This window comes from Myotis myotis, unplaced genomic scaffold, assembly GCF_014108235.1.
Source record: "Myotis myotis isolate mMyoMyo1 unplaced genomic scaffold, mMyoMyo1.p scaffold_m19_p_4, whole genome shotgun sequence".
Taxonomy (NCBI): domain Eukaryota; kingdom Metazoa; phylum Chordata; class Mammalia; order Chiroptera; family Vespertilionidae; genus Myotis; species Myotis myotis.
In genome coordinates this window covers 12,618,039-12,638,144 of record NW_023416346.1, presented here as the reverse complement: position 1 = coordinate 12,638,144, position 20,106 = coordinate 12,618,039, and the positions used below count along the sequence as shown (strand labels likewise).

Here is a 20,106-nt window from a genome sequence, read left to right as displayed (position 1 = left end):
AAGGGTCTGACTAGGTTTTCATTCCAGGTAGAGGATGCTCCTGAAAGTTAAAATCCATACGGGCATCCCTAGACAGTTTGAATCAGTGGATAGAGCATCAGCCTGCGGACTGAAGCGTCACCGGTTTGATTCCTGATCAAGGGCACGTATCTCAGTTTCAGGCTCGATCCCCAGCCCTGGTCGGGGGCGCATGCAGGAGGCAACCAATTGATGTGTCTCTCTCACATCGATGTTTCTCTCTGGGTGTCTCTCTCACATCGATGTTTCTCTCTGGGTGTCTCTCTTCCTCCCTTCCACTCGCTCTAAAAAGCAATGGAAAAATATCCTTGACTGAGGATTAACAACAACAAAAAATCCACCCTGGCAGAATCATCAGTTGATCATCAGTCAAGGCAGTGGGACTGTTACTATCATTGTGAGGTCCAAGGCATCATGGAAGGCTACTCTGGACACAGTACAAAAGGGCTGGTGGGGCCAATTTGGTTTTTCAATTGCAGCAAAATACACATTGCATAGGATTTACCATCTTAACCTTTTTTAAGGGTACAGTTCAGCGGCATCAAGTGCATTCACATTGTTGTACACCCATCACCACCATCCATCTTCAGAGCTTTTCATCTTCCCAAACTGAAACTCTGTCCCCATTAAACACTAACTCTTCATCCCTCTTCCCCACCCCCTGGCAAACACCCTTCTATTTTCTGTCCCTATGAATTCGCTTGCTCTAAGGACCTCATATAAGTGGTGTCATATACTATTTGTCCTTTTGTGTCTGGCTTATTTCACTTAGCGTAATGTCATCAAGGTTCGTCCATGTTGTAGCGTGTGCCAGAACTCCCTTCCTTTTAAGGCTAAATAATAGCCCACTGTATGACTAGACCCATTTTGTTCACCATTTCTGTGTCGATGGTCACTTGGGTTGCTTCCACTTTGGGCTGCTGTGGATACCCCTGCTATGAACATGGGTGTGCAGGACTCTTTTATTATCTTTTTTAAAATATATTTTATTGATTGTTTACAGAGAGGAAGGGAGAGGGATAGAGAGTTAGAAACATCGATGAGAGAGAAACATCGATCAGCCGCCTCCTGCACACCTCCACCGGGGATGTGCCCGCAACCAAGGTACATGCCCTTGACCAGAATCGAACCCAGGACCCTTCAGTCCACAGGCCGACGCTCTATCCACTGAGCCAAACCAGTTAGGGCTAGTGTGCAGGTCTCTTAAGAGACCCTGCTTCCACTTCTTTTGGGTAGATAACCCAATGTGGGATTGCTGGATCCTATGGTAATTGTATGCTTAATTTTTTGAGGAACCACCACATCATTTTCTGTAGTGGCTGCACCATACTTCACATTCCCTGTTGGAGCATGTCTTAGCTGGATAATTCTGGGCCTTTCCTGGAGACTCCCTGTGCCACCCCCTTCTGACCGTGAAGCTCCCCCTGGGACCAAGCTTTTTTTTTTTTTTAAGATGGTTTATTGATTTTTAGAAAGAGAGGAAGGGAGAGGGAGAGAGAGAAACATTGGTGTGCAAATGGAACATCAATCGGCTGCCTCCTGCACAGCTCCTACAGGGGATCGAGCCTGCAATCCAGGCTAACCCAGAATCAAACCAGCAACCTTTTGGTGCACAGGGCAATGCCCAACCGAGACACACCAGCCAGCGCTGGGCCCAAGCATTTTTAAAAATCCCCTCCAGGTCCGGCATCTGCCGTTCTAGGTTAGACTAAAGCACTGAGCTATCAGTTCGCAAGGGGTTCACCAACCTGGGTCCCTGCCACCTCCAGGTATCTAGACTTGTTGGATTTTTCCGGATTCCAGAATCCTCCTTGGCTGGACTCTAATGAGCCTGTCCTCTGAGCATCTGTCTTTCTGCTGGCCTGAGATGGCCCTTTGAGTCTGGACCTGGTGCTGGCTGGGAAGCATCCTTTGGCCTTGCTGGCAGCCCCAGTGGGTCCCTGTGGTGGCCCTGGTGCCCAGTGGCAGCACGACTGGCCCTTGCCTAGGGACAGCCCCACAGGGTTGGAGGTTCGAGTGGGAGGGTGTGTTCATGAGCTTAAAGAGAGGGTGCCGTGGCAGTGGCTGACCCTTTTCTGCTGTTATTGTTTTTGCCCAAAGCTGTTCCCTGGGAAAGCCACTTGACGTGTGCACAGATTGTACCAGGAACTAGAGGGAGGAAGAACAGAGGGGGGGCTGTCCCTTTAAATCTGTTTTCTCTGTTTTATTTCCTTTCCTTTTCCCATCCTCCTCCCTCCACTAGCACAAGTGGCGGGGCTGTGGAGGGCCCAGGAGCTGCAGTGACGGTGCCTCTGAAATATTAATGAGGCTGTTCTCTGCCTCGGCTCCTTCTCCTGCTCCCTCCTCCCTTTCTGGCTAAATGCAGGCCTCGTCCTTGGAGCCCTCTTTTCCCCTCCTGGGTGGTCGCCAAGGTGGTCAACCAGAGGAGGCGGGGGGTGGGGAGGGGAGGGAGGCAGGGGGCCTGGCAGGAGAACTAGGTCCTGGCCCAGGAAGGGGCGTCCTGGGAAGTCAAGGGTTAAAGGGGCACCTTGAGCCACTGCTTTCACCTGCCTGGATCAAACCAGTCCCAGAAGAGGGCAGGGCAAGTGGGGTCCCCCGAGGGCCCCTGCACCTGCTCCCCCGCCTGCTCTCCACCTGCTGCTAGAGGGTTTGACCCAATCCGGGCCCCAGTTGTTGTGCAGGGGCCCCCCACTGACTTGTGGGGCCTCCTGCTCCTGCTTCCGTGGGGCTGGGCCTGGGTTGCAGGTGCCTGGAGGTGGAGAGAGGAGGGGACTGTTATTTCAAGGAATCCCCACCATGAGTCACGTAGCTGAGCCGTGGGTTCTTCTGGAAGGTGAGCCCCTGCTCCGTGGATCTGTGGGGAGATGTGGAGGGCAGCTCGCCTTAAGGAGGGTGGCACTGGAGGGCACATGCCCAGGGGGGCAGGAGTCAGGCCTGCATCTCTTGCCCTCTGACTCTGTCCCAGGCTGCCTGGGGTTTGGCCTGGCTGGTCTATGCTCCCTCCTTGCCTCAGGGCATGGTTTCCTGGGCCTGTGGAAGCCCCCGAGTGACAGGACCCAGCCCTTCCCCTCAGGCATCCAGCATCGGCCATTAGCAGCGCACAGTGCCTTGGAAAGGCCAGTGGGAACGGGGACTGCCTGGCTTCTGGTCTGCCAGCCGGGCTCCATGCACCCTGGAGAGGCAGCAAATGCCCCACCATCAACGTGGGGACAGGCACCCACTCAGACCCCAGCACTGTAGGCCGGTGGCGGACAGGGGCTGCAATGGGACTATGTTTCCCCAATGGAGAACGGGGTGTGTTCTGATGCGTTGCAACTTCTGACTTGGGGGACAGCAGTAGGATTTCGTCCTCAATTCCTTGTTCCCTCCGTGAAGGCAAAGCTGGACAGCCCCACACGGAGCTGAGGAAGCAGAAAGGTCCTGTCTCCTGGCAGCCAAGCGGCTGGACTACTCAGGGCATCGTGACTCTCCCTAGAGCATGGCCAGGAGGTCTTATCAGGGTGTTTGTGAGGGTGCCATGAGGGAAGCATCTAGAGTGAGGGCCCCAAGAGAGGGCACCCTGGCGCAGAGGTGCCCCCATCTCTTTAAGGAAGCTCCGGAGCCTGGAGGAGAGGTTCAAGGAGGCAAAGTGGGGGATCCAGGCAGATGAAGCCAAAATGCTGGGAGAGCACCCAAAGCCAGGACAGAAGTAGCCAGAAAGGGCCAGGGGTGGGGAGACCATTCCTGGGTTTCTAATCACGTGGGCATGAGCCACTGGGCCTGGGGGCAGGAGACCTCTGGATGGCCAAGCCCTGCTGGAGGGAAAGGTCCAGAAGGCGGGGGGGCGGGGGGGGGGCGCGGGGGGGGGAGCGGCGCAGACCTAAACACAGGCTCCCTCTTGCAGAGCTCGGGCAAGCCCCTGAGGTAGCAGCCTGTTGAAAATGACAGAGCGAGGGTGAGGCAGGCAAGGGAACCACCACAAGTGTCTGCTCCCGCCACCCTGGTACGCTGGCCAATTTGTGCCAAAGTGGAGCAAATGCCAGAAGGTCCCAGTCCCCCTGTGTGGAAGTTTTCAATTCAATTAAGCCAATTAAAGTCCGAAAGATGAAAGAGTACAGAAATGGTACATCCCCTGCCCTTTCGGCGCTATAAACCGTTCTAGGCAGCCAGCCCAGGCCGGAACATCTGTCAGGTCTGCAGAAGTGATAGAGCCGGTCACTTCTGTTCTTGGCTGTTTCAGTGGTGGCTGCTGTCCTTCCTCAGACCGACAGAGGCCATTGCTCGGACTTACGGAGAACCCAGGAAAACAAGAGCAGATGCCATTAAGTCTCTCCAGCGGCCAGCAGTCAAAGGTTGACCTTGACTTAACGGATGGCTCCTCTCTGCTGCCCTCTGGCCTGTGGCGTTAAGATGAGGGAAGTTAGCACGAATGAGCACAGGCTTCGACTTGAGAAGACCCCAGAGCTGAGTGGCCTGCTGGGGGTCGTGGGCATCCCCGCCCTTCATGCCTGCACCACACCCTCACGCTCTCCCGGAGAGTGGTTCCCCCATTCCCAAGGCTCCCAGCTCCTCCTTGGCCAGCCAGGCCCAGGGCTGACACGCAATGGGCTTCCCAGCAACTCAATAACCACGTGTCTCAAAGAGCTGTGACCCTAAGGGCAGAAAAGACATGCTCACGGCTTGTTGCAATGTCAAGCAGAAGACAACAGGCACAGTCAGGAGATTCTAGACTCAGTTTGGGCAGATTCTGGGGAACGTTCTATTGGAGTTGCCACTCGAATTTGTTGCTGGTGGAGATGGAACAGAGGGTGTGCAGGGCAGGGCGCGTGCGGATCTCGGAGCTGGCAGGCTGCTCCTTGCAGCAGGGCGATCGAGGCCGTGGGCAGGCCAGTGTAGGGCGCGGCTGAGCAGACTGGAGCTGGAAGGGCCTTTGAGGGAATGAGGCCTTTTGCTTGATGGCAGGTGAGGGGATTAAAACGGGGGGTGTGGTTTTCTGGAGGCCAGGGCAGCTTGGAGGCAGAGAGACTAACCATGCCTGAAGCGGGGAAGGTAGTGACCCACAGCTGGCTGGTGACAAACCACCCAACTGGAAGGAGACTCGTTAGATGGTAGATGGGACATGGGACCTGCTTGGTTGGGGATGAGGGAGAAGGAGCAGGCCACGGGTGCAGGCAGATGCCAGGGGACACTGAAACATGGAGGGACACAGGGCCAGCCGAGAAGGGCAAAAATGCTTTGAGCCAGGCCTCACCTCCTCACCCAGTCCCCTTATCATGAGTCACTGCGGGCCCAGTCAGCCCCAGCAAAGACAGCTCACGAGTTAGGAGCAGTTCAAGGACCCGGCGTGGCTCTGTCTGGGCTGCTATTGCTTAATCGAGGGCAGGGCCACCCTGGGGGGGCAGGGGCAGGGATTTGGAGGGGGAGGATGGAGCTGGCCTTGGATGAACCCTGGAGGGGCGGGGGATAGGGACGCTATGCTGCGGGCTTGCAAGGTACCCTGCTCCGAGGAATAGGCATTTCCGTTGAGCTACTGGGATGAGCCCACCTAACTCTGCATCATTCCCTCTGTCACCCCCAGAGCCCACCAGTGCCATGTGGCAGGAGTTGGTGTTCATCCAACTGGGTGTAGAGGCTGAAAAGATAAAAGGTTCCAAAGAAACAACATCCTTCATCTGCTTCCCTTCTAGAAAGAGCCCCTATGGAGTCCTGAGGCAGCTCCATGGGGGTCACTCAGGCACACAGCTGGCCCCTGCTGCCCTGGCCACATGTGGCGGGTCTCCGAATGCAGACCAGTGGCCTGCCTGCCAAGGGCATCAGGGTCAGGAGTGAATGCCCGCCACTCTCTTCAGCCAGTACGAGCAGGGCTGGCATGGCCCGGGGATGCTGCTCAGGGACAACTGGCTTATGTTTATGCTGGATGCCCCTGCCATCCAGCCCTAGCCCTCACAGGGCCAATTGTTTGGTCCTCTCCCAGTAACCCTGCCTGCCTAGGACCTGGATGACAGCTGAGCCCAGGAAGCCAACTCACAGGGGGTCTGTGGGCCCAACGCTGGCTGGAGCCTGTGTCTGCGTAGGTGAACCAGACCCTGCTCCTCCCTCCAGCAGCCAGCAGGCTAAGCAAGTGTGGGGGGGGGGGGTCGGGCGGGGGGGAGCTTGCAGAGACAAGGGCATGGGGCAGGACAGAGATGCCAGGTGATGCTGTCTTCAGAGGACCAAGGAGTGCAGGTGGCAGTTAAAAGCTTCCATCGCTGTCTCCAGCGGTTCCTTGGCCCGCCGAGGCCCGTGGTTAGAGGCAAGAAACCTGGGTGGCCTCATGGCTCTGCCACCTCAACTCAAATGGCAGAGTAATTCCTGCCATGCCCCACCCTGGGTGGGTGGGGTGCATTCCTACAGCACCCCCAAAAGAGCCCAGCCTGCCCCATACACCACAAAAGCTTTGCTTCCTTCAAACTCCAGCGCTCTGCTGCACCCAGGCATCCTGAGCCCCAGGCTCAGTCCCATGGCCCCCACCCTCACCCAGAATGATCCACCGAAGCTCCCGCCTTCCTCTCCAGTAGCCCTCTGATAGGTGGTGGCCCATGTCACTCATGGCCCCAAGTGATCTGCAGCCTCCCTTTCCCCACCAACCTGTCCCATTATCTGCCTTCTTCCTGCTGTCAGAACACTCTTCCCTCCAGAAGAATGGCTCACTCCACCAACTTGTTCCAGTCTTTTCTTTTTTATTTAAACATATTCCCATTGATTTCAGAGAGGAAGGGAGAGGGAGAGATAGAAACATCAATGATGAGAGAGAATCATCGATCAGCTGCCTCCTACATGCCCCATACTGGGGATTGAGCCCCCAACCCGGGCATGTGCCCTGACTGGGAATCAAACCATGACCTCCAGGTTCATGGGTCGATGCTCAGCCACTGGGCCACGCCATTTTGGCTGATCTTTTCCTAAATGTGTCCCTTCCCTGACCCCTGCTCCCTGCTCCCAACTGAAACTGCGCCCCCATCACTCTGATGCCAGTTTCTCACCAGCGGGACCTGCCATGTACTCATCTCCCAGGCAGATGGAGAGCGTGGAAATGCATTCAGTCCTATCCACCCCTCTGTCGTCCTGTCCACCCGTCTGTCCCCGGCACAGGCATGTAGTAGATGCTCAGTAAAGATTTGTCAGATGGCGAACTGAATGGATGGACAATGGGGAGATGCGTGGGTGTGGAAGAGGACGGCACATTTGTGGGTCTGCCACTTGGTTTCCGCATCTTCCGGCAATGAAGGCTTTTAGAACTTGGGCAGCCTTTTCTGAGGCGCCTCTCTGCTTCCCAGACACCTCGGGCAAGGACTGCCCTAGGTGCACGTGCTTTTTCTTGGCAGGTGGGGCCAGCATCCGGAGGAACTGAGGCCCCACCGTGTTATAAGCCCCTGAGAGCTGTGGTGCATTCACTAGGCTCTGAGTGAAGGCGGGGGCTCTCCCGAGAGCAGCAGGCCACAGGGCTCTGGGCTACTGTGTTTCCATGGGCGGTTCTAGATCAGAAGTCTGGATTGGTGGCCAAGTTCTGCCTCCAGGAGGATACTTCTGAGCCAGGAGCCTCCTCAGAGGTGAGGCATGAGGCCCAGCTGAGCCATGTTGCCAGGAGGCCTCCGCTGGTGTGAAGGCCAAGGCCATGTGCATGGAGACTACTACAGCCCTAGGAGCTTAGTGCATGGCCTTGGCGGATGCTTCCACTCACACGCAGGCAGGTCGCAGGCGGGGAAGGAGAGGTAGAGGAAGACCAGCTGGAGAAGCTAGCGGCTGAGGATAGGCAGGCCCAGCAGGCTCAGCAGGCCCCTGTGGTCCAAACCGCCAGACCCTGGACAGGTGTGGGCAGTGGCGGTGGGGTATGGGGCCAGTGAGAGGGATGACAACTTCACGATGCTCTGCAGAGGAGTGAAGGTGGTGTGGCCAAGGGTCAGCTGGCTGCTCTCAGTGTGGAGGGTGGGGATGGGGTGGCACTGTGCTGTGGGGCAGGGCAACAGACCTCTGGCTACTTTCTGATTTCTCCTGTGTGCCCTGCCCCCCCCTTCTGCTCCCTTTATCCCCTCCTTTCCGCCCTCCCTTCCTTCCTTCCCCCTCCCCTCTCGCCCTTCCTGCTTCCTCTGGGCCTCCTCTCTTCTTTGCCCCCACTTCCCAGGTACCCACAGGGCAGCAGAGACACCCTGACCTGGCACTCAGCTGGCCTTGTCCATGGCTTGGCCTGCTCCCGGGACCCCTGTGCATCATCGAGCCTGAAACAGTGAGCTGTGAGCAGCAGAGGCTGAGCCGGGATTTATAGCATGCGGGCCCCACAGGGCGAGTCTTAATCAGGCAAGAGCTGTAGCGTGATGGATTGGTCGATTCACTGGAGGAGGGGCACGGCCATGGGAGGACTGTGGCACAGCTAACCCATCCAAGCCAGGGCAAGACCCTCACTAATCAGTCCTACCCTCCCGGCTTGGGTGCTCATGGTGGGCAGGAGTAGGGGGTGGCCCGGGCAGATGAGCCTGGCAGAGTGTGGGGGTCACTGGCCCAGCCTGGGGCGGGGGGGCGGGGAGAAATATTGTATTTAGCAAGTCATGGCTTGAACTGAGTGCAGATTTGTGGAGAATATTCTAGAAGAGTGGACCTTGGTTTTGCCTCAACTGTGCCCCTGGCTTCTTCTCCCCTTCTTCTCCCCAGGTGTCTACACTTGGCCACTTCCCTGCCGCCACCACTTCCACTACACCCTCCCCCAGGCATTGGGACCTCAGGTGGCCACCTAGCCCACACTGAGGCTGCACCTGTAAGAAGGCCCCGCACCCTCTCCTCCCAGTGCGACAGGCAGGATGGGCGACATGGCCAACAGTTCCATCGAGTTCCACCCCAAGCCCCAGCAGCAGCGGGAGGCCCCCCATGCCGGCGGCTTCGGGTGCACGCTGGCTGAACTGCGCTCCCTCATGGAGCTCCGAGGGGCTGAGGCGCTGCAGAAGGTCCAAGAAGCCTACGGGGACGTCAGCGGGCTGTGCAGGAGGCTGAAGACCTCGCCCACAGAGGGTAAGTCTGCCGGCAGAGACCCGACACAGCCACTTGATCACAGGGGACTTTTGCCATGTGCCACTGGACACTCTAAGGGCCTCCTGAGGATGTCCCCTTCCTAGAGGCACTCTTTTTTTAAACTATGTTTTTATTCATTTCACAGAGAGAGAAAGGGAGAGGGAGAGGGAGAAACATCAATGATGAGAGAGAATCATTGAGCTGCTGCCTCCTGCATGCCCCCCACTAGGGATCGAGCCTGAAACCCAGGCATGTGCCCTGACCGGCAATCCAACCAATGACCTCTTGGTTAATGGGTCAGCACTCAACCACTGAGCCATGCCGGCTGGGCCCTAGAGGCACTCTTGACCCTGACCATGCCTTCCCTGGGTGGCCATTTCCCCCCCAAGCAGGAGCTGGTCTGTATGGGGTGAGGAGGTCACCCTCTGGGCAACCTGCAGTCTTCAAGGAGCTGTGGCTGGACCCCTGCACCCACACCTTCATAATGAGTGGCTCCCCGCTCTGGTCTCTTCTTCAGAATAATAGAAACCGAGTGACAGAAAAGGGGAAGGGAGGAGACAGCACCGCACCAATGCACGCAGGTGGGATGGCCCCTTTCTGTGTGCCGGTGCCCCACGTGCTCAGCACCTTGTCCAGTTAATCGGGGCTAGACAAGGAGCAAGAGGTGCAGAGTGGGGCTCTCTGAGGGCTTGGGTTGCAGGAGGCCTCTCCCTGGCAAGGGAGGGCATGGCTTGGGGACAGTGGGGCCTGAGGGGGTGGTGCCCAGAGTGCCAAGTAGAGGTAGCACTTGGTGACACCAAAGAGGTGCCAGCCTGAGACAGCGTAGATCTGAGCAGATCTGCTGCAAGGGGCCTCTGGGAGTCTTGGGGGCATCCTCTAGACCAGCGGTTCTCAACCTGTGGGTCGCGACCCCTTTGGGGGTCGAATGACCCTTTCACAGGGGTCGCCTAAGACCATCGGAAAAAATATAATTTCATATTGTTTTTGTGCTTAATCACTATGCTTTAATTATGTTCAGTGTGTAACAATGAAAATACATCCTGCATATCAGATATTTACATTACGATTCATAACAGTAGCAAAATTACAGTTATGAAGTAGCAACAAAAATAATTTTATGGTTGGGGGTCACCACAACATGAGGAACTGTATTAAAGGGTCGTGGCATTAGGAAGGTTGAGAACCACTGCTCTAGAAGGTTCTAAGAGTGAAGGCCTGACTGCCATTTTGGGTCCCCACCTCTGCCCTGAGGTCCTCACCTCCTGATCCCAAGGTGATCCTCTGTCCTGCTCTGTGCCAGCCTCCCCCAGTCCTGCCTTCTGGGTCTGCCCGGAAGCCGGGACCACCAGGAGCCAGGCTGGGTCCCAGGTTCCAAGAGTTGGAGTGTTTACCGGCCCAATGGGTACCTCCCTGGCAGGGATGCTGGGGCTGTCCCAGCCAGAGCCAGGCCTGTTCTGGGCCAGCGCTGATAGATCTCACAGCTCTCCTCTCAGCCATCACATCAGCCTCCCAGGGCCCTGGCCATCGTCTGCCTCCTGCTCCCTGGTCCCATGTGTCTGTGGGTGGCGCGTGGGCTGGGACTGGGAAGTAGAGATGGCCCACCGGGGAGGAATCAGGCCGAGGACCAGGCGGGAGGGCGCTCACCTGACTGGGTCAGGAACTCCGAGGTGGGTGGCCTTCCCTGACTTCCTGGGTCTCTCGTGGTTTGCACTGTAAAGAGGCCCAGCCTGACACGGCGTGTCACGGGGGCAGATGGTTTGATTCAGGGCCAGAGGATCTCTCTCCTTCCCTCCTCCTTGCCCTCCCCCATGATCTGGGGCCATTTAGCCACAAGAGCTCTGGCCTCCCCCAGATAAAAGGAAGCAGATGGGCTTCAGCTGGCAGCTCTTTCCTCTGCCTGTCAGGCTTTGTTAAATATTTAAAATGTCAAGGCCCCTGGGAACCTGCCTGATTCTGCCCCAGCAGCTCTGGAGCGCACCCGGTGCCTGTGGAGGGGCAGGAATGGAGAAGGGCAGGTGCCCAGGTGGGTGGCCCAGCCAGGCCTGGTCTGTGTCCCGAAGGATGAGTGGCACGAGGACCACCAACCCCTCTGCTGTTCGTTCCCCGGAGCCCTCAAGGTCTGGGCGCCAGGAATGGGTGACTGGCCCTCCAGCAAGTGTGGGATCCTGGAACACCTGCTGACTTAGTCCCCGAGTTCTCACCCAGACCCCCACTCACTCCTGCTCGGTCACAGTGGACTGAGCCGGTTGGAGGGGCCAGTTTAGCTGTGCCCCGGGCCCTCCACCAAACCCCCACCAAGGTGGGCAGACTGGGGATGCTGGCAGAGTGGTGCTTTGAGGAGGGTGGGGAGCTGTAGGGTGTATTGCGGGAGGGCAATTTTAGCAAGCCAGGAGAATTCCAGAAGCCAAGGAACCTGGGTCTTAGGCCAAGCTCAGTGGTAGGCCTGCTTGGGAGACCTGGGTCCCAGCCCTTCCCCTGTCTGGCCTCCACCAGCAATCATGGGAAGGAGGGGGCGGATTAGCCTGGAGCCACACGATGTGGTCTTAATCCAATTCCAATGGCATCTGGCCTCTGCTCTGGGCAGGCCGCCCATCTGTGTCCATGCCAACCGGCAGCCCCTGTCCCCGAACCCTGGACCTGGGCCGCCCTCAGGGGCCTGCTAGGCCTGGGCGTGCTTGGAACCAGAGGGGCTGCAGCTGCCTCCCCACCCCGTGAGTGCTTCAGCTGTCGGGACCCCTGAGCCCACAGGAAGGTCAAGGCCTCCAGCTGGTCTAGGGCAAGGGCGAGAGAAGCGTTGCTGCAGCATCAAGGGCAAACCAAGGCCAAGGGACAGGCTGAGAGGGAAGGAGGGAGGAAGGGAGGGAGGAAGGGAAGGAGGGAGGGAGGGAGCTCCTGGGGATGAGGCCCCCTGAGGGCCCAGTTTCTCAGGGACAAGCTGGGTTTGTGGGGCGAGGCCGGCGGGATGTAGATCCATGTGGCGCCACAGGCGATAAGCTCTGGGTGGGGGGTTGTCCCTCTCACGGGCTCCAGATCCATGTTCTTTCCTCAAGCAGGGGGAGGGGAGACCCTGGGCGTGTGTCAGTTCAAATGCCTCCCTGGCCCTGACCACACCTTTTCTATCTCCTGTGGCTCAAGGACATAGGCCCTGGGCAGGAGTGGGGTACAGGCCCTCGGCTGGGTCCCTGGCCCTTAGGAGCTGAGGTCCTGAGCCTCTCCCAGACACCCAACTGGGAAGCTGCAGACTCCAGAAACTTGAGCCACAGCTGGCCCGGCACGATGAGGCCAGGGGGAGAAGGGCAGGGACAGCTGCGGCTCTGCTGGGTGGGGAGGACAGCATGTGGTCATCGCCTCACTCAGGAGACATGCCAAGCCTGTGCCGGCTGTGGGCTTTCTCCTTATCAGTCCTTCCACCTCCAAGGGGCCCCACACGGCTCATCCCCAGAAGCCTTCTTTCCCTGCCCAGGGCACACCCACCCTCCTCCTCCCCACTCTTTCGGCATCACACTTAGCACTTCCTTGTCCTCAAGTCCCGTGGGGCCTGGTCTTGTTTGCCTTCCCAAGCTGGCTGGGAGCACCCCATGGGCTGGGACCTGGCCCTTCTGGGCCGCCCTGTCCCTGACAGAGACGCTGGGAGTGGCAGCGACTCAGAGCTGAGAACTGCAAGTCACCAGCTGTCCACCAGGTGTCAGTGTGGGCCTGGCACTGGGGGAAGAAGCAGCGGTTCTCAACCTGTGGGTCGCGAACAATGAAAATGCATTCTGCATATCAGATATTTACATGACGATTCATAACAGTAGCAACATTACAGCTATGAAGTAGCAACGAAAATAATTTTATGGTTGAGGGTCACCACAACATGAGGAACTGTATTAAAGGGTCGCAGCATTAGGAAGGTTGAGAACCACTGAGAGAGGCTGGGGGACAAGGTCAGGGCTGGGCACTGGAGTGCAGGGGAAAGATGAGCCTGGGAGGAAGGAGAATCCTGAGGGCTGAGGGTGGGGCCAGGGGACTGCGTCATCACATCTGCCTGCCTCTGGGGGCAATGGCCAAGTGGGTGTCCAGCCTTGGGAGGCAGTGGCCTGGATGCCAGTCCCACATGGAAACTTTGGGTACTTTCAGCCCTTCCACATGCTAGGGGCTCCGTGTTGTTTAGTGGCTACATGCCCACGCTATCCGGGCAGCTGGGCACCCCCACATACATGCCCCCAGGGTTGGCCAGACCAGTGCAGTTTCTGCTTTCTGGCACCTTCAGTCTAGAAGGAGAGACAGGCTTACCCAGGAGCAGGGGAAGAAGGTGTGGGGCCACGTGGGGCAGGGCTGCCGGCCGCCTTCCCATCATGCTCTGCCCCGCTCTCCGGTGTAGGCCTGGCCGACAACGCCAATGACTTGGAGAAGCGCAGGCAGATCTATGGCCAGAACTTCATCCCTCCCAAGCAGCCCAAGACCTTCCTGCAGCTGGTGTGGGAGGCCCTGCAGGATGTCACCCTCATCATCCTGGAGGTGGCTGCCATCGTGTCTCTGGGCCTCTCGTTCTATGCACCGCCAGGAGAGGAGAGTGAAGGTGAGGCAAAGGCCCAGAGGGGAGAGGAGTGGGGCCTGGCAGGAAGGGGCAGGACCAGGGCAGCAGCACAAGACAAGGGCTGGCAGGGAGGGGGGAGGATGGAACCTGAAATGAGGGGGGAGGTCATAGGCTGTCCCTACTCCAGCGGCAGGAAGGAGCCGGCTGGGGCGACCCTCTGACATCTCTGTACTCCCCTCTGTCGCCCTACATAGCGTGCGGGAACGTGTCATCTGGGGCAGAAGATGAAGGGGAGGCCGAGGCTGGCTGGATCGAGGGGGCAGCTATCTTGCTGTCTGTCATCTGCGTGGTGCTGGTCACGGCCTTCAATGACTGGAGCAAGGAGAAGCAGTTCCGAGGCCTGCAGAGCCGTATCGAGCAGGAACAGAAGTTCACAGTCATCCGGAACGGGCAGCTCCTCCAGGTCCCCGTGGCCGCGCTGGTGGTGGGGGACATCGCCCAGGTCAAGTATGGTGAGTGTGCCCGTCATGGCTCACTCTGCAAAAAGAAGATCAGCTCTCATTTCGGGGGTAGTGTGGGCCGAGGAGACCCCCACCCCCACCCCCACTGCAAGCCTTCTCCCCAGGAGCACATGGGCCTCAGCTGTGGGAGGCTGGAGGTGGGGATCATGGGCCCGAGGCCTCAGGAAACAGGCTGTCCCCACGGCCTGTCAAAGGCTATCCCAGCACCACAGGACGCTTCTGTGGTCCCCACTCTCTGGGACCCAGACCACAGGGCTAGGTGTGGGTGGGTCCCCCAGAAAGGAGGAGGCTGGACGAAGAGGACCCTGCATCCGAGGGGGTCCTCCCGTGGGCGAGGCAGGAGGCAGCAGGGAGAAAGGCCGCCTGGACCCACAGCCTGTGGTTCTGGCTGCCTGGCCGGCCCTAGGAGACCTGCTGCCTGCCGACGGCGTGCTCATCCAAGGCAATGACCTCAAAATTGACGAGAGCTCCCTGACCGGAGAGTCCGACCACGTGCGCAAGTCAGCCGACAAAGACCCCATGCTGCTCTCAGGTGAGGCCTCAGGGCACCGGCCCAGCCTGGGGAAGCTGGGAGGTGGCTGGCCACCACCCCTTGGACCAGCCCAGCACCCAGGAGCCTTGGAAGCCATTTGGCCCATCAACCCCCACAACCAGCCTCCCTGAGTAGCCCTTCTGGTTAGGGAGGCTGAAGACTTCACCCCCCTCGAGGCCAGAGCAGCCTGTGGGGGGCGTGGTGGTGGCGCTCCGGCCCCAGGGAAGGGCATGGGCCTTTCTAACCCCGGAGGGACCGGATGTCCTGAAGGAAGCCCCTAGAGGTGGGGCTGACTCTGGGGCAGCACAGTGCCGTGCTCCAAGCCAGACCCCAAGAAGAGCCAGTGAGGACAGGGTTCCCTTTCTAGAAGGTTCTGTCTTAGCCCAGTGTTTATCCCAGTGGCAAATGCAGTCCACAACAGAATGGAGAGGCTGGAGGTGGGCCTTGCAAATGGCTCATCCCGTGCCTCTGGGACAGGAGCTGCTCCAAGCCAGGGAGGAGGTTTTGGTCTAGACTTAGGGCCAACACAGCCTCCAGGGGCCTCCAGACGCTGAGTCTTGATTCTGGGATTCCCGGGACAGAACCTGTAGGTGCTGAGCATGCCTCCCACCCGGCGGTGCGAATCTCTGTCTCGGTCTCTCTGTGTTGGCTGTGCCAGGCACTCATGTCATGGAAGGTTCTGGAAGAATGGTGGTGACAGCTGTGGGTGTGAACTCCCAGACAGGCATCATCTTTACCTTGCTTGGAGCTGGCGGAGAGGAGGAGGAGAAGAAGGACAAGAAAGGTAAGGTCATGCAGGCCTCCAGTTCCCAGCGCCCATGAAGGGCTGGCTCCCCTTCTATGCAGCTCGCTCGCTCTTCTTTGCCTGCTGCTGGCGGTCCCCCGCTAGCCCATCCCTGGCTCCAGCTCTGGCTCCGGCTCTGGCTCTGGCTCTGGCTCTGGGAGAGACAGCCTTACCCTCTCTTCTGATTTTTTTGGGGGTCCTCTCTTCTGGGGTCTTTGCCCCAGAGCCAGCAGGTCAGGGGCCCCCCAATTCTGTGTAAGGGCAGCTTCCTTCAGATGGCTCTTCCCCAAAGGCATGGGGACATGTGTGCCAGGGTGGGGGAGTGCCCTGCTTGGTAGGAATGGGGTCAGAGTGACAGGGTCTTAAGAGAATGCTGCCCACCTTCAGGGGTGCCCAACCACCACAGTAAAGTGCTGAGGGTCCCAGGCCAACATGGAAGCCAGGAAATGCAGGCCATGCAGGCCCAGGGGGAGGGCTCCCAAGCAGAAAGCAAGCCCTGCAAAGGACGCCCAGGGCCAGAGGAAGCTAGAATAGGCAGGGGTCCTCCCTGCAAGGGAAAGCAGTGTCAAGGGACAAATGTCTTCTGAGAAGCCAGCTCTGTAGCCACTGCGGCCTCCCTGCTGCCTCCTCTTGCCTCTGCTCTGAGCCCCAGGCATGGCCAGTGTCCCCTCCAGTCCTCAAACAGGGCTCACAGCTGCTGTCAGCATCCACCCCCCTGTCTTGGTCCCGCGGGTCAGGATCCCATTCTCTTCCACGACTCAGGTCTCCACCTGCTCATGACTCTCCATGCTGACCTGGGTCTCCTGGTCCTGGGGTCAGAGCACGTGGGGCACGGAGTTTTCTAGATGTGCCTCACCCCTGAGGGATCTATCAGGGCCTCTACCAGAAGGAAGCCCCTCCCCATACACGTGGGGAGAACTCTCACTGCAAGCCTGCAGCCAGGGCCCCAGTCAGCGAGATGCTGGGGCTGGTGAGCTGGGCAGGGATGCAGGGGCACCAGTCACTGGCCTTACTTCAGTCAGTCAAGGCCACTGGGCCTGAAGAGCAGGTGGGATCAGTCTGCCCAACCCCAGCAACATGGAGACAGGTCAGCACAAGGAAGGACGTGCTAGTGTCCCCAGCCCTTGGCCACCCTGCTCCTGGAGGTGGTGAGGGAGGAGATGGATGAACTGCCATTATCTAGAAGCTTCCGTGGGCTCCGCCTCCTGGCATTTTCCAGCTCCTGGCTGGCCAGGCCCTCCCCTCACAGCCAACTGGCACCCGTGGACCCTCTTCCATCTTGGCCACACCCAGCCCCCTCTCCCTGCAGAGCTCGGCCCCGTGTCTCTCCATAGTGAGCTTCTCTCCAGGGAAGCCCAGCTGGCTTTGCCTGCTGGTCCTTCATCAACACCCTGGTAGCCAGTTAGTAGGGCACCCTTCCCACACTCCTTCCTAGGCCCCCTCCCGTTTGACCTTGACAAAACCCCTCCAGCAACCCCCCAGGTTCCCCCCTTGCCCTTCTCCAGCACCCCAGGCTGGGCTACTTAGGAATAAGAGGGGCCACCTCCGCCAGCCAGCTTCCTGAAGGAGGGGGACTCTGAGGGGGGCCTGGTGGGGGAGCAGAGCTGGCCAGGCTCAGGAGAGGGGGCAGCAGCACCCAAGAGCCCTCACTGATGTCTCAGCCCAAGGACCACTGTGGAGACAGGGAGGTGGCCACGCCCAGCGCCTCCCCCTGGCCCTTGCTGCATCCTGACCAGCCTATCTGCCCACCGCTCCCTGTCCACCTGCTGCCTCCCCACCTGTTTCTTACCTGTTGGCTTTCATTCCTAGCCACCCTTCTCCTCGGATGCCCTCCTTCCCCTCATCCTCCCCTCCTTCGGCTCCTGTCCCTCTTAAGCTGAGCACAGTCTTCCTCTTCCTGTAGCCCTCACCCCAAACCTCCTTCCCTCCTCCATGGGCCTCCCCGGGCCCTGCCTGCAGCCTTGGACCTCTGGGGTCCTTCGCCCCAGGGCTTCCAGCAACACCCCCTCTTTGTGCTGCATTGTCACCATGTGTCTACAGGTGTCTCCCCTCCACCCAGAAGTCTCCTTCACCTATGAACCCCCTGCACCCCCTCAGGGGTCCCAGGCAGAGAGGATCCAACCCACACTCCATCCTGCCCCACAAGGGGTCTCTCCCTCCTCCCTGGGGCCCACAGACCAGACCCTACTGACTGGGAGTCACCTGGCACCCTGTGTCCATGGATCCCCAGCCCATGAACAAGTCAGCCCATAAGTCCCTCCCACCCCAGGTTGGTCATCTCTGGATCCTGCCAGCTCACGTGTGGCCTCCAGGGGGGCACTGTGGTACAGAGCCAGGCCCCAAGCACAGGGCCAGGCTCCCTCGCCTGTCAGATCTCCTGTGCCCCCGTCCAGAGTCGGAGCCCTTGGAAACCGGAGGAGCAACCAGTGCTGGTTACCTTGACCTTGGGAATCTGTCACTACACAGGCTCTGGCACCCAGGCTCAGGCTTTGTGGTCACAGAGCACCTTCAGGGAGCTCCTGCATTCATGTCACAGTAGATGGCTGCAGGGGCTACGGAGGAGGCAGGCTGGGTCCTTGCCCTCAGGTGCACCCACCACCTGAGCCCCTCACCTGGGGTCCAGCCCATTCCATGCCCCAGCTGCTCCCTCCAGCAATATGTAAGTGCCCAGCACCCAGACTGGCACCCCGACCCCAGAAAATTCCTAGGGTTTCCTTTGTCCCTCAAAAGTACACATAGCCCGGCCAGTGTGGCTCAGTGGTTGAGCATCGACCTATGAACCAGGAGGTCACAAATTGATTCCCAGTCAGGGCACATGCCCGGTTTCGGCCTCGATCCCCAGTGGGGGGCGTGCAGAGGCAGCCAATCAATGATTCTCTCTCATCATTGATGTTTCTATCTCTCTGTCCCTCTCTGAAATCAACAAATATATATATATGTATAAAGTACACATAGAGCTGACTGTTAGCTAAGGTGCAGAGAAAGTGGATCTGCAGGCTGCCAGGGGTTAGCAGCCGTCTAGCTAAACTCCTCGTGCTGGTTCTGGGGGCTGCATATCCCGACTGGGGGGCCCTGCTCAAGGTGGCAGAGCTTGGACCAGATACCTGACAGCTCTCACGCCCCATGGTGACAGCCCTTCCAGAAACCTCCTACTGCCAGCCACTGAGAGCTGGCGTAGGGCTCCCTGGAGGGCTGGGGTCAAGGCCAGTGAGGAGCCCTGGCTAGGGGTCTCGCTCATGAAGCCAAATGCTTGCAGCGCCCATGTGCCACGTGCTGAGAGGTGTGGCAAGAGGGCACCACGTGAGCCTGGAGAGGACAGGGCCCTCCTCCCTCTCCTGCCTTCTTCCCCTGTGCTCGCCGCTGGACTGTGCACCCCGCTGTCCCGTGTGCATGTGCGTGTGCCAGGGCCATGTGGATGTTCTCAAGTCTCCGTGTCTGTCGTTCCTTTTCCATTGTAGGCAAGCAGCAGGATGGGGCGATGGAGAGTAGCCAGACCAAAGGTAACACGCGCCCTGCGCTCAGGATGGGGTGGCGGACGGAGGGCACGACTCGGGGTGGGGGGTTGCCCGCCTCAGTTGCAGGAGCAGCACCTGGACACCAGGTGAGTGGGGCAGGGCGGCCCCCTGCAGACCCCGCCAGGAGTGTGCAAGGATCACCTTTGAGCTGGCATTCTGGTGAGGAAACTGAGGCTCAGACAGGGTGACTTGCCCAACGCCTGATCAGGCCCGTGGGTTTCCCAGTTCAGCTGCCTTTCTTTTGGGCAGGCATCCAAGGGGCGGAGGCCCACTCTCCTCTCAGCCCACATGCCGGTTGGGAGCCAGGCCTCCATGGCCGGGATGAAGGCTTATCAGCGGTCATTCATAGGCGCTGGGGACCCAAAGGTGGATAAAGCACCATCCCAGGCCTCAGGAAGGTCACCGTCCAGATAGAGGGACCAGGGGCTGTATAAAGTGCCGCATGGGCCTGGCCAGTGTGGCTCAGTGGTTGAGCATTGACCTTTGAACCAGGAGATCAAGGGTTTGATTCCTGGTCAGGGCACATGCCTGGGTTTCAGGCTCAATCCCCAGTGTGGGGCGTGCAGGAGGCAGCTGATTAATGATTCTCTCTCATCACTGATGTTTCTATCTCTGTCTCCCTCTCCCTTCCTCTCTGAAATCAATAAAAAAATATATTTAAAGTGCAGCGTCGGACCCAGGGACCAAGACAGGATCAGACAAGCAAACAAGAATTCAGAGCATAGCTGGGGTTGGGAGGGCATTTGGGACAGGGTGACAGCCCGGTGGCTAGGGTCCAGGACTGGGGCAGGGAGTGACAGTCAGTGGGGCATGAGGCTATAGTGGCCCAGCTGGGTGGGGCCTTGAGTGTTGCTGAGGCCATGGGCTCTGGCCTGAGGCCCAGGAAATAAGAAGCCATTGCTGAGTGGTCTCAGGCAGCCAAGGAAGAAAGGATGGGTGGGAAGACCGGAAGCAACAGGGAGCATCTGACACAGCGAAGTGGCAGGAAGTGTTCAGAGGCGGTGTTAGGAGCATCCAGAGTCCCATTGGGTGGGGACAAGAGCAGTGAGGTGGGAAGATGAGTGGCAGGGTTGAGTGCCCCCTCTGGGTCACTTGAGGCAGTGCAGTTGGAGACCTTCAAGGCACAGAGTGTGAGGCAATAGAGGTGATGGAGGCAGGGTAGGGGACATAGCACCACCATCACTACATCAGGGGCAGCA

The 20,106-nt window shown here is 58.8% G+C and overlaps 1 protein-coding gene across 8 annotated transcripts in view; it reads left to right on the top strand.

The window, feature by feature from the left end:
- The first annotated feature begins 8,685 nt into the window (after positions 1-8,685).
- Positions 8,686-20,106, top strand: part of ATP2B3 (ATPase plasma membrane Ca2+ transporting 3) — a 55,217-nt gene continuing 43,796 nt past the window's right edge. For 3 of the 8 annotated variants that reach the window (XM_036305277.1, XM_036305279.1, XM_036305281.1), the window contains exons 1-6: positions 8,829-9,036; positions 13,400-13,597; positions 13,810-14,067; positions 14,483-14,608; positions 15,267-15,392; positions 18,851-18,892. In XM_036305277.1, coding sequence (XP_036161170.1) covers positions 8,829-9,036; positions 13,400-13,597; positions 13,810-14,067; positions 14,483-14,608; positions 15,267-15,392; positions 18,851-18,892 — 958 coding nt within the window. Of the gene's footprint in view, positions 9,037-13,399; positions 13,598-13,809; positions 14,068-14,482; positions 14,609-15,266; positions 15,393-18,850; positions 18,893-20,106 lie in introns of all 8 variants that reach the window. The other 5 variants (XM_036305284.1, XM_036305283.1, XM_036305280.1 and 2 more) reach the window with 3 other exon arrangements.